The sequence below is a fragment of the Eriocheir sinensis genome, unplaced genomic scaffold (genome assembly GCF_024679095.1).
Source record: "Eriocheir sinensis breed Jianghai 21 unplaced genomic scaffold, ASM2467909v1 Scaffold275, whole genome shotgun sequence".
NCBI lineage: Eukaryota > Metazoa > Arthropoda > Malacostraca > Decapoda > Varunidae > Eriocheir > Eriocheir sinensis.
Window position 1 is genome coordinate 203,576 of NW_026111582.1, and position 13,925 is coordinate 217,500.

The 13,925-nt window shown below is 42.5% G+C and overlaps 1 protein-coding gene across 1 annotated transcript in view; it reads right to left on the reverse strand.

Annotated features, from left to right (window-relative positions):
• The window catches only part of LOC126991411 (ankyrin-3-like), a 93,842-nt gene that overhangs the window by 21,699 nt on the left and 58,218 nt on the right, over positions 1-13,925 (reverse strand). The window contains exon 4 of the mRNA XM_050850179.1: positions 7,620-7,920. Coding sequence (XP_050706136.1) covers positions 7,620-7,920 — 301 coding nt within the window. The remainder of the gene's footprint in view (positions 1-7,619; positions 7,921-13,925) is intronic.

Consider the following 13,925-nt stretch of genomic DNA (forward strand, 5'->3'; position numbering starts at 1 on the left):
CTCATACTGATAGTCTTCTACCTCTTAAATTCCGCCGCAATGATGCCTCTCTTTCTATCTTCTATCGATATTTCCACGCTGACTGCTCTTCTGAACTTGCTAACTGCATGCCTCCCCCCTCCCGCGGCCTCGCTGCACTCGACTTTCTACTCATGCTCATCCCTATACTGTCCAAACCCTTTATGCAAGAGTTAACCAGCATCTTCACTCTTTCATCCCTCACGCTGGTAAACTCTGGAACAATCTTCCTTCATCTGTATTTCCTCCTGCCTACGACTTGAACTCTTTCAAGAGGAGGGTATCAGGACACCTCTCCTCCCGTATTTGATCTTCCTTTCGGCCACCTCTTTTGTTTCTTTTTTAGGAGCAGCGAGTAGCGGGCTTTTTATTTATTATTGTTTTCTTTTTTTTTGTGTGCCCTTTTTTTTGTTGTAAAAAAAAAAAAAAAAAAACGTAAACTAACAGAAGACGAAGAGAAAGAAGAAACGTTCCGGGAAATCTGGGAAAACATATTTAAAACTACTCCCGAGGAAAACGCTCAATATGACACAGAACAACAAAGAGAAGTCGAAGAATACCTACAAATAAATGAAGAAACACGCAGCACACATAATATATCAAATATAGGCAGACCCCAAGGCACACAGCACACAGACACGCTTATCTCACAAACAGAAATACAAAGCGCAATAAAAAAACTTCAAAAATGATACTCCTGGAGAAACTAAAATCAACAAATCAGTACTGAAAAATCTATCAGAATACGCACTCATAAAACTCCAATAGCTAGTCATCCACACCCTCTCTATGGGATATTTCCCAGGAAACTCAAAATTCCAATCATCAAACCAATACCAAACCTAACACATACCACACCAGCCGAATAAACCACAGACCAATTTCTTCATTAGAAGTCACTGGCAAAATCATGGAAAAAATCATGAACACGAGACAACTCTTAGGAGAAAATAATATATTAAATAAAACTCAGCATGGCTTCAGAAACAAACGAGGAACAGATACAGTACTCACCACTGTACACGAGACACTAGCACATCACACAGCACAGAAAAAACAATGTTACATAATGCTAAGAGATGTTTCAAAAGCATTCGACAAAGCTTGGCACGATGGCCTGCAATATAAAATGGCCCATTTAAATCTTCCAGATACCAACACCAAATTCTTAAACAACTTCATCATACACAGACGCGCAAAGATAGAAATCGGGAATTACACGGGTCCCCCCCTTAAACTAGCAGAGGGAGTTCCACAAGGGAGCGCAACTTCGCCAACATTATACACCATCTATACAAATGACTTACCACACCAGCGATTGATTGCATTAACCCTATCCGATCCGACGTTTTCAAATTTTCGAGCCTGTAACACCAAGCATCGTACTCATTTATCTGAACAACGATAACGCTCATGAACACTAAGTACTGGTACCGAATCAATAGTGTAAAACAATAATGAATAAAAAATGAAAATAAACGAGTGGAAAATATAAAGAATATTGGGTATATATATATATATATATATATATATATATATATATATATATATATATATATATATATATATATATATATATATATATATATATATATATATATATATATATATATATATATATATATATATATATATATATATATATATATATATATATATATATATATATATATATATATATATATATATATATATATATATATATATATATATATATATATATATATATATATATATATATATATATATATACCTCCCTATCCCTTCCTCCCTCCCTCCTCCTTCTTGTCTTGTCACAGGCTTGGAGGAAGAATGGAGACATCTCCACTCGCAAAACAAATATCGTACACACACATGTTCAATGTACCTCGCTGTTAATTTTATTCGTCTTCTTCCTCCTCTTCCTCTTCTTCCTCTTTTTTTTTTCTTCCTCTTCTTCTTCCTCTTCCTTTTCTTCTTCCTTTTCTTCTTCCTATTCTTCTTCTTCCTCTGCCTCTTCTTCTTCCTCTTCTTCTTCTTCCTCCTCCTCCTCCTCCTCTTCTTCCTCTTTTTCCTTCTCCCCTTCTTCTTTCTTTTCTTCTTCTTCTTCTTCTTCTTCTTCTTCTTCTTCTTCTTCTTCTTCTTCTTCTTCTTCTTTCTACTCCTTTTCTTCTTCCTCTTCTTCGTCTTCTTCCTCATCTTTTTTTCTTCCTCTTCCTCTTCTTCTTCTTCTTCTTCCTCTTCTTCATCTTCCTCTTCTTTTTCTTCCTCCAATTCTTCTTCTTCTTCCTCCTATTCTTCTTCTTCTCTTGTTCTTCTTCTTCTTCTTCTTCTTCTTCTTCTTCTTCTTCTTCTTCTTCTTCTTCTTCTTCTTCTTCTTCTTCTTCTTCTTCTTCTTCTTCCTCCTCTTCTTCTTCTTCCTCCTCTTCTTCTTTTCCTCTTCTTTTTCTTCCCTTCTTCGTCCTCCTCTTCCACTTTTACTTCTTCCTCTTCCTCTTTTTCTTCCTCTTGTTGCTGTTGTTGTCACTGGTGTTGGTGGTGGAGGTGGTAACAGTGGTGGTGGTTGTGGTGATGGTGGTTGTGGTGGTGGTGATGACTGATGATGGTGGTGGTGGTGGTGATGATGGTGATGGTGGTGGTGATGATGATGGTTGTGGTGGTGGTGGTGTTGGTGTTGGTGATGGTGATGATGGTGATGATGGTGGTGATAGTGGTGGTGGTGTTGGTGGTGGTGGTGGTGATGATGATGGTGGTGGTGGTAGTGGTGGTGGTGGTGGTTGTGGTGATGTTGGTGGTGGTGGTGAAGGTGATGATGGTGGTGGTGGTGGTGGCGGTGATGGTGGTAGTGGTGGTGGTGTTGGTGGTGGTGGTGATGGTGATGATGGTGATTATGGTGGTGATAGTGGGTGTGGTGGTGGTGATGGTGATGATGGTGATGATGGTGGTGATAGTGGTGGTGGTGGTGGTGGTGATGATGATGGTGGTGGTGGTGGTGGTGGTGGTGGTGGTGGTTGTGGTGATGTTGGTGGTAGTGGTGAAGGTGATGATGGTGGTGGTGGTGGTGATGGTGATGATGGTGATTATGGTGGTGATAGTGGGTGTGGTGGTGGTGATGGTGGTGGTGGTGGTGGTGGTGGTGATAGTGGTGGTGGTGTTGGTGGTGGTGGTGATGGTGATGATGGTGATTTTTGTGGTGATAGTGGGTGTGGTGGTGGTTGTGGTGATGTTGGTGGTGGTGGTGAAGGTGATGATGGTGGTGGTGGTGGAGGCGGTGATGGTGATAGTGGTGGTGGTGTTGGTGGTGGTTGTGATGGTGGTGGTGGTGATGGTGATGATGGTGATTATGGTGGTGATAGTGGGTGTGGGGGTGGTGGTGGTGGTGGTGGTGATTATGGTGGTGATAGTGGGTGTGGTGGTGGTGGTGGTGGGGATGACGATGGTGGAATGTTTAAAAGGAAGAGGAAAAAGTTAATAAGTTGTCTACATTTTGCTTTGTCATTATTTTCGTTCACACGGATAAAAGTCAGGCTGAAATTTGTCCCTTGAAACGTCACATCTTTTTTTTATTATTTCCTTATTATTACTTCCTGCCGCAGGAGAGAGAGAGAGAGAGAGAGAGAGAGAGAGAGAGAGAGAGAGAGAGAGAGAGAGAGAGAGAGAGAGAGAGAGAGAGAGAGAGAGAGAGAGAGAGAGAGAGAGAGAGAGAGAGAGAGAGAGAGAGAGAGAGAGAGAGAGAGAGAGAGAGAGAGAGAGAGAGAGAGAGAGAGAGAGAGAGAGAGAGAGAGAGAGAGAGAGAGAGAGAGAGAGAGAGAGAGAGAGAGAGAGAGAGAGAGAGAGAGAGAGAGAGAGAGAGAGAGAGAGAGAGAGAGAGAGAGAGAGAGAGAGAGAGAGAGAGAGAGAGAGAGAGAGAGAGAGAGAGAGAGAGAGAGAGAGAGAGAGAGAGAGAGAGAGAGAGAGAGAGAGAGAGAGAGAGAGAGAGAGAGCGGGAGAGAGAGAGAGAGAGAGAGAGAGAGAGAGAGAGAGAGAGAGAGAGAGAGAGAGAGAGAGAGAGAGAGAGAGAGAGAGAGAGAGAGAGAGAGAGAGAGAGTGGTGCCCCCTCCATCTCCATGCTCATGCGAGTATTTTGTTCATTATTATTTCGTTCTGAATCGTTCTGAATTCGCAAAATAATCCATACGTTTTACCCCGTCCCTCCTTCCCCTGTAGTACAGTCGCGTTATGAAGTGATGTCGCTGCTCTCAAAATGTTTCGTAAGGGAGCATTTGAAGGTAACGGAAGTGATTTGTATATGCTGTTTATGTTATAATGTTCCCTTTTAATGATAATCTATAATACGTTGTGATGTAATACACGGTAAAATAACGTAGTAGTACCTGAATTACAATTATACATTCATTTTTTTTTTTAATTCGACTGCGAATGTCATGTGTTGTCTTCAGTACTGAAGCTTGAAATGATTTAGCTCACGTCGTGTGCTTATCTTTGCAAAACAGTTGTTATACGTCGTTCAGATTTAGGTGATATATATATATATATATATATATATATATATATATATATATATATATATATATATATATATATATATATATATATATATATATATATATATATATATATATATATATATTCTTCTGGGTCATTCATGAACTGTCTTCTGCAGTTATTAATACACACGCACCGTATGACACAAAGCGAATGGACAGTTACTGTCATTATTTTGCGTTTAATTGATTAAGAAACGATCAAATAATAAAGTTTCACATTAAACACCTTTTATGATGACTTCTTATCACAAGCATGGGCACTGGAATATGTAGTAACATTGCTCAAAAACGATGATGAATGAAGAATGCCTTCACAGGTAGGGTTGCCTATCTGAACTACCAACATTCCGGACGCCTCTACGAACACTCGACCACAGCCTAATGTTTGGCAACGCTGCGATTACCCGCCCGCACCACCACCTCCATTTCAAAGAACTTATATTCTTATTTCCCCACCTTCCTCGATTATTCTATTGCACTTATAAGCTGTGGACATGCTCCATTGATCACCTCCAAGCATTAGAAGTCTACATGAAGCTTTTGTCACCGCTTTATTGACCAAGAAAGGCAATGATGTTTGCGATCGGTGGCAAAGAGTGAGGAGCTTGGAGTTACAAAACACGACTATTCTGAAGCTATTTATTCTTATTTTTCCATCTCCGACTATCCCTCGGTAGTTATAGGCTGTGGGCATCTTCCCTTGATCACTATCATGCATTAGAAGTCCACGGAAAGCTTTTGTTATCGTTATGTTGACCACGAAAGGCAAAGAGTGAGTCAGGGCTGAATAATAGATATGGTGCGCGGGCGATGACGTCATCATCAAACGAGAGTATAAATTAAATGAATCACGCCATCCTAGTTTAGGATATTGACTAATGATGCATGTCCTATATATTGTGCATATGTTAGATTTATTGTTGTCAACAATGATCATGAAAAGATAATTTTACTTTCTGTTTGAGTAATATGTCGATATTTGGACCTCATTTGACTCTTTCCTTGGGGAACGAAAACACTTTGTGTAAAAATCTTTCGACAGCTCTTCTTAAGACATCGCTGAATATTTATTTTCTATTTTTTTCTAGCTTGTAAAATATATTTAGTTAAGTTATGATGAAGATACAGGTAAATAATGATACTCCTGAAAATATATAACGATACTTGCGTGATCGAAAATAAACGTACACGGCGACATCACTTCATATCGCGACTGTACAGGTTTCTCTCCCTTGTGCTTGTTTCCCTGTTTCCTGGGCTCCAGAAGAGGGGGTAGGGAGGGATAGGAAGGGGGTAGGGAGGAAGGAAGGAGAAAAGGAAGGAAGTGACGCCGGCTGCTGCCACCGATACACGCTGGAACGCATACACACACACACGAACGCACGCTACAACGACGAATAGTTCATTGTAGTTACCACAGCCAGTTTGTTTGTTGGTCTGTTTAGTGTAAACAAATGTAATACTGTACGAGACACAGTTATTACCTCATGGTAAGTCCAAAATAAGTATTGTATGTACCAAACTTCATTCAAGACGAGGCTACGAGCTTTTGTTGCCGGCCGCCGCCGTTGACACGCTAGAACGCATGCATACACACTCATATACGAACGCACGCTACAACGGCGAATTTCGGCGTTTCTTTCATTATAGTAAACACAGCCAGTTTGTTTGTTGGTCTGTTTAGTGTATCAGCCAAGGCTTTATAAACAATAAATCCAAAACATGCAGTATACAAGACAGGTATATATAGTGTAACAGTAATAGTATCGTGGTATCGTACAGGTTATTGTACATCTGGCAGTCGGCAGCCGTTTCCACTCGTTCCATAATGTATCGACTGTGTTTCAAAATGATCGGCGTCAGTTTCTCGAAATATTCGTGTGTAGCAAAATAACGAAGATTCATATGCTTCTTATTGATATCACTTGTTAATCTTGGGTATTTTCTGCGTTTTTCTGTAGGACTGTTTTTCTTTTACACTTGATAATAATAAAAAAAAGTGTATCGTTTTGATAGAAGTGGCTCAGGGGGGGCCACATATGCCCCCCCTCGGTGCTTGCAGTGTTAACATACAGTACGCAGACGACATAACACAGATAACTTGCCATGCAGGCAAATCACGAGCATTAATGGATAACAGGACACGGAATGATATTAAATAAATAAACTACGAGAAAAAGTGGAAAATAAAGACGAGCAAAGACAAGTTTAAAATAATACCACTAGCAGTATCAAAGAAGCATGAAATAACAATAGAAGGAACCGCTATAAACTACTCAGAAAGAGGAAACGTTCTGGGACTAACCATGACGCGTACAGGCATAGGGAAACACGTAGCAGAAAACAGAATCAGAGGAGTAGAAGCCATAACGGATTTACAAAGATTTAATAACACAGCAACTCACATCAAGCTGCGCCTTATTAAAGCATTTATATTACCACTAATTCAATACCCCATCATCCCATTAGTAACAACAAGCGACACAAACAAAATGAAACTACGACGGATACAAGGCCAAGCCCTCCGATTTGCATTCAACGAAAGACACCCATACACAAAGAACACAGAAACACTACATGAAGAAGCATGAATAGAACAAAAAACTACACTTTTCACACACAAGCCGACAAAATCTTCACCAAAACGAGAGCACTTCAGGATCACCATTTTACGAACCTCAAAGGCAACTATGAAAGACAGAAAAAAACACTCATGGTTTAGGAAACAAAGAAATATCCTAGACAGAGGAACACCTGAAAACAAATACACAACATAACGCCAGCAAAAAAATATACTCAAATCCAACACCAAACCCATAGACGTCAGTACCTACACACCTAGATAGATATAAAACATATACAAAGCAAGGCGGACAGCCCGCCACCTTTTATCTCTCCTACTTCCTTCCAATTTCCTCCAACTTTATCCTACCCTATCCCCCCTTCTTTCTCTCTTTTAACTATCCAAACATCCAAGCAGGGGCAAACCACCTTAACCACCATACCACCACCACCACCACCACTACCAGCACCACCACCACCTTAAAAATCACCACCACCACCACACCCACTCACCTACATTGTCAACAGCCAGCGGGTCGGCACCAAGGCTGAGCAGCTTCTTTACCGTCGCTTCGTGGTTATTCATGGCAGCCTTCATCAGTGGTGTTTCGTCGTCAGTGCCGCTGCCCTCCACGCTGAGCCCCGCCCCCAGCAGGCAGGGCAGGAGGTGGGCGTGGCCATGGTAGGCAGCCTCTGCCACCAGGCACCGCGACCCACAAAGGTTAGTGGGGATGGTCACCTTTGGGTCTCCTCCCCTGGCGAGGACGTCCCTGACCCTGACCTCGTCTCCTGCCTCTACGGCGGTGATGAGCTCCTGTGTGTGTGTGTGTGTGTGTGTGTGTGTGTGTGTGTGTGTGTGTGTGTGTGTGTGTGTGTGTGTGTGTGTGTGTGTGTGTGTGTGTGTGTGTGTGTGTGTGTGTGTGTGTGTCGGGGAGACAAACACACACCACCGTTAATATTCACCGTCCAAAACACATTAAATGTATCAATAATTACTGACGACGAACACGACAACTTCCCTCACGAGAAGCTTCAGAGGGGAAAGAATTATTGTAATAGTTTACGGAACATTACTGGTAATAATTGTAATGATAATAATAATAATAATAATAATAATAATAATAATAATAATAATAATAATAATAATAATAATAATAATAATAATAATAATAATAATAATAATAATAATAATAATAATAATAGTAATAATAATAATAATAATAATAATAATAATAATAATAATAATAATAATAATAATAATAATAATAATAATAATAATAATAATAATAATAATAATAATAATAATAATAATAATAATAATAATAATAATAATAATAATAATAATAATAATAATAATAATAATAATATTAATATTAATAATAATAATGATCTAATAATAGTAATATTGGTCATTAACAATCCCAAAGGTAATGAGCCTTTTATCAGCGGCAGTAACAGCATCAATAGTGGCGGGGATAACAGTGACAATGTCAGTGCCAGTGGCACTGCTGCTGCCACTTCTGCTGTAGTCGGGTTCGGTCCATCCGTCCACTCGCGAGTGTGGGCGTGGCACACGCGCATTGCTGCCTCGTGATGGAGGGAAAAGAAACTGTGGCGATAAATATTCATTCCTTATTTGCAAGGATATGTTTGAATGTTTACGTATACAAAAAACATCACACCTTGGCATATAAATCCCAAACATGCCGATGTGCCTCGCTACTATGCCGTACAGCACACGATGGAAATAGCCAAGCCTCACATTAGTAATGTTTCTTGCTGCGTCAAGTATTAGCCACGTGATTTACATGCAAGGAATTATTAAAGAACATTTTTCTTACACTTAAAGAACCTGGTGTATTTTTCTGTATCTTGAATGAAATAAAGGTTATTATTTTAAGCCTGTTGTTAGTTCGCGTATGATCTGCCTTCGCTGTCTGACACAAGCTTGTCTTTCGTGTGCCTGTATGGTGTGTTATCCATGCAGATCGGCGTGTTTGGGATGTACATAAGGACGTGTCATGGTTTCTTTGTACATAAAAACATTCATATATATTACTGACGAAAGTTTGACCATTAATCGCACGTGGCCAACGATATCGGACATGACAATTCTCACCCAATCATGAGCTACAATGCGCAGGTGCCACACCCATGGAGATTGACGCTGTGAGTGGACAGATAACATGAAACAAAGTATAGAATGACTCCAGACTGGAGGCGGCAGAACGCTTAACACTAGACCTTGCTATCATTTCCGATTGGGGTAAAAGGAACCTTGTGTCCTTTAATGCCTGAAAAACCCAATTTCTCCACCTATCAACTCGACACAATCTTCCAAACACCTATTCCCTATTCTTCGACAACACTCAGCTGTCACCTTCTTCAACACTAAATATCCTCGGTCTATCCTTAGCTCAAATTCTCAACTGGAAACATCACATCCTTTCTATTACTAAATCAGCTTCCTCGAGGTTGGGCGTTCTGTATCGTCCCCGCCAGCTCTTCTCCCCCGCGCAGATGCTTCCAATATTGGGGACTTTTCCGCCCTCGTATGGAGTATGGATCTCACGTGTGCGTATGTGTGTGTGTGTGGGGGGGGGGGGGGGTGGGGCACTCACACAGCTCTTCTGGACAGAGTGGAGTATATGGTTCTTCGTCTCATCAACTTTCCTCCTCTTACTGACAGCCTTTTACCTCTTAAATTTCGCCGCCATGCTGCATCTCTTTCTATCTTCTATCGATATTTTCATGCTGACTGCCCTTCTGAAATTGCTAACTGCATGCCTCACCCCCTCCCGCGGCCCCGCTGCACACTACTTTTTACTCAAGCTCATCCCTATACTGTCCAAACCCCTTATGAAAGAGTTAACCAGCATCTCCATTCTTTCATCCCCTTCAGTGGTAAAATCTGAAACATTCTTCCTTCGTCTGTATTTCCTCCTGCCTATGACTTGACCTCTTTCAAGAAGAGTGTATCAAGACACCTCTCCACCCACCAGTTCTTTTCCCCTGCACAGTTCCTATCCATATACAGGGGCCTTGTCCGTCCTCGTATGGAGTATGCATCTCACGTGTCGGGGGCAACACACATAGACTACACCTCTTTTGTGCAGAGTAGAGTCAAGAGGCTCTTCCTCTCATCAAGTCTTCTACCTCTAAAATTCCACCGCCGTGTTGACCACTCACGGCCCCACACCACATGACTCAAGCTAATTCCAATACTGTCCAAATCCCTTATGGAGTAGTTAACCAGCATCTTCACTCTTTCATCCCTCAAGCGGGTAAACTCTGGAACAATCTTCCTTCATCTGTATTTCTTTCTGCCTACGACTTGAACTCCTTCAAGAGGAGAGTACCAGGACATCTCGCCGACCGAAATTGACCTCTTTGCCTTTCGCCATTAATTATTAGGTTAGTTTTGTCACCTGTATAAATATTTGCAATTATATTTATCATCTAAGGGTGTATATTATTTAACATTAGTGCTTTAATGCGACTTGCTCTGTCCACTAAATCAAAGGCTTTCTTGAAGTGTAGTGAGATGACAAATAATTTCTTTTTCATTTCAAAACTTTCTTGTATGCAATGTTTCAGTATGTAAAGATTGTCATTTATGCCTCCCTTCTCTGTAAATCCCGCTTGCATTTCATTACTGTTTCCGGACTCATGTATGTGTTTCTCTATTTTTTCTCTTATTACACACACACACACACACAGAGAGAGAGAGAGAGAGAGAGAGAGAGAGAGAGAGAGAGAGAGAGAGAGAGAGAGAGAGAGAGAGAGAGAGAGAGAGAGAGAGAGAGAGAGAGAGAGAGAGAGAGAGAGAGAGAGAGAGAGAGAGAATGACGATAACATACACAGACAACGCGCAGTACATAGGCCAACTTATCCATCTGTTGCTGTTACAAAAAAACAAAGAAAAACATTACCTAAAAACCTCCCTCCCTCCCATTATCTTACTTCAAGCCTGCTCTTTATAGGGGACGAATCTGTTTCTCTCTACTGAGGCTTCGTTCCTGCCGTGATAGTTTGTGACAGTCCAAGTAATCAACTGACTCCCTCCTCTTTTTCAGGTTTGCTTATTGCTGATATTTCCCGTCACGGCCCAGCCACTCAACACAGCACCGGCACACTAAGACATCCAACCTGAATTGACTCCCTTCATGCTAAGGCAGTGCTCTGATTGGTCCAAGACAGTGATTTTCAAAATAGCGCCTTCTGATTGGACGAGCCTATTATCACTGCCAGAGTCGCCATCGAACAATTTTGTCAGTGGATTTCTTATTGGTTTATTACAAACAGATCAGGCACATTATTAAAGCTGTGTGTACTCGCTCTTTTTTTTTGTAATTTATGTAACCTGATATATGAAAGTGCTAATTTATTGGTTCTCATTGCTACATTTTCGTCTAGTTTGGAGGTGCGGTACGAGAGTTTGCATGACCACCAACAACAGCAGTCAGCAGCAAAACACGGTGCAAAGAAAACGACTCCCGCGGCAGTGACTTGGAATGAAGAACCTTGCCCATGACCGTAATTTTGGCAGATTGTTTTTTGGGGGCTAAGGGCAGCATAGGTTCATGAGTTGGGTGGGGAGTGTGGCGAACGAGGCGAGCATGGGGGAAATCGCGTGTTTTCCGTTCGTGGTAAGAAAATCCCTGAATGTAAGGGTTTTCCCTACATGGAGGACATTCTTCATCCCCCCAAACTATGAAGCTACATGATTGCGACGCATTTCGTGCTCCCACCAAAACCCTTGCACCTGCTTTGGGTGAGAGGGGGAACAATAGGCAAGCACTAGAATAATATCGTGTAATTGATGACCTTGTCTACGGGTGTACTATTATTAACTCATATGGAGGAGGAAAATTTGAGGGTTTCATAATTACGATTCATAATTTACACTACGGCTCCAGCAGCACTGCTTTCCTGTCAAGTTTGAAGAAATTGTCTCTTCTCGAATTCCGGCTGCCGACCTCTGCCCTAGATGAGCTATATAATTGCAGTGTAATAAAACAGGCAAGCAATTGGCTCCCGCTCCTGGAGGCGGAGCGCGCAGCCAGTCGAGTCGCCCCGCCCTCCTCGAGGGTTGAGCCACTCCCATTGGCTCCTGTTCCTCCCAGCCGAGTCGTCCCGCCCTCCTCGAGGGTAGAGCCACTCCCATTGGCTCCCGTTCCTCCCAGCCGAGTCGCCCCGCCCTCCTCGAGGGTCTCACACAGACGGCACTGCGATCGCCATCAAGCACAATCAAAATTTTAAATTACTTGATGACTTCATTTCTGACGCCCTCGCGGTGGAGATCACCACTCTCACGGGCAAGGTCATCATCTTCGTATCTTCAGGAGACAGATCCCTGTGTACATGATAGCCGATCCCAGCGCCAACCACCCGACACTAGGCTACACGCATACCAACACCAAAGGAAGACAAATACAACACCTGATTAACCAAGGGGAGGCGGTGGCTGAGTCGTCAAAGTAACGGCCTCGTGTTCAGGAGGACGCGAGTTCAATCCCCGCCCGGTGCCACCAAGCTGGGATTTTTCAGCCGCCGCCGAGTGGCTTAAAACTACCCACATGCTGTCCAGAAGACCACCTATCAACCCGGACTCTAGATTCTAGGATCAAAGATGAGCTCTGGGAGGGCAGCATGAGCCAATGCAAGATGGCGCCACTATAAACACTCGCCTGCGCCAGAACGGGCTGGGCCGACCATCAGGACCTACCGGAAAGAAGCCTTGGACCGACCATCAGGATCCACCGGGAAGAAGCCTACCGGCGCAATAGGCTGCAATGTAAAAAAAAAACAAAAAAAAAAAAACGAACCATTCACACACAGGCCCACACCTCCCCACATACATAGCTCACAACACAGCCACAACACCGGATATCTTCCTCACAAACAACAACACTTATCACAATATCAGCATTACTCAAGGCCCCATCACCATGAGCGACCACATCCCTGTCATCCTTACCATCTCTACCACTCCCATCCAATTCCCCACACGCCCCAGACCCAACTTCAACCAGGCAAACTGGGATCAATTTCTCACAGAAATCGCTGAAAAACTCAAGGACTCTCCCGTCAGCCCGAAGTTTCGGTTGACTTCATCGACACGTATATTCAAGAAAGGTACAACACAGTTGTGACCGCAGTCAAAAACAACATTCCAACAACACGCCACAAAACTCTAACACACTGTCACTTGAGTCACACGACACGCACCCTAATAGCACAACACAAAGACATACAGCATGAGGCCAACACCAACGGCTGGACTCATCCTCTCTATAGACGCTACAAACAGCTCCAACTCGTGCTACAACAACACTTGAAGAGCGACAGCCGCGCCTACTGGGGCGAGGTCATTGCGGAGACAGCCTCACTATACCATGACCCAGCCACCTTCTGGCTTAAGACAAAACAACTCATGGGAACCGACACGACGAACCCCACAACCTCTTCTCCCCCACACGCGGCAAAGTGTACGACAACAACGAGAAGGAGACGCTACACAGAATTCACTGGCAAGATGTTTTCAGTGACGCGGACGAAGACTGGGACGACGAAGAGACAGAGACTGAAGTATGCGACTTTCTCGCCAATAACCTCCATAGACTTTCCCCTAACGTCAATGCAAACGCCAGCAGACTAATTCTGACAACTACTTCCTCACTTTTGAAATTACATCCGAACACATCCTTTCCATAATCAAAGGCATGAAAAAGACATGACCAGGACAAAGTGGCATAAATAAAACCATCTTAAGACACCTCTCCCTTGAAGCCATTGCATACTTAAACAAAGACTCTC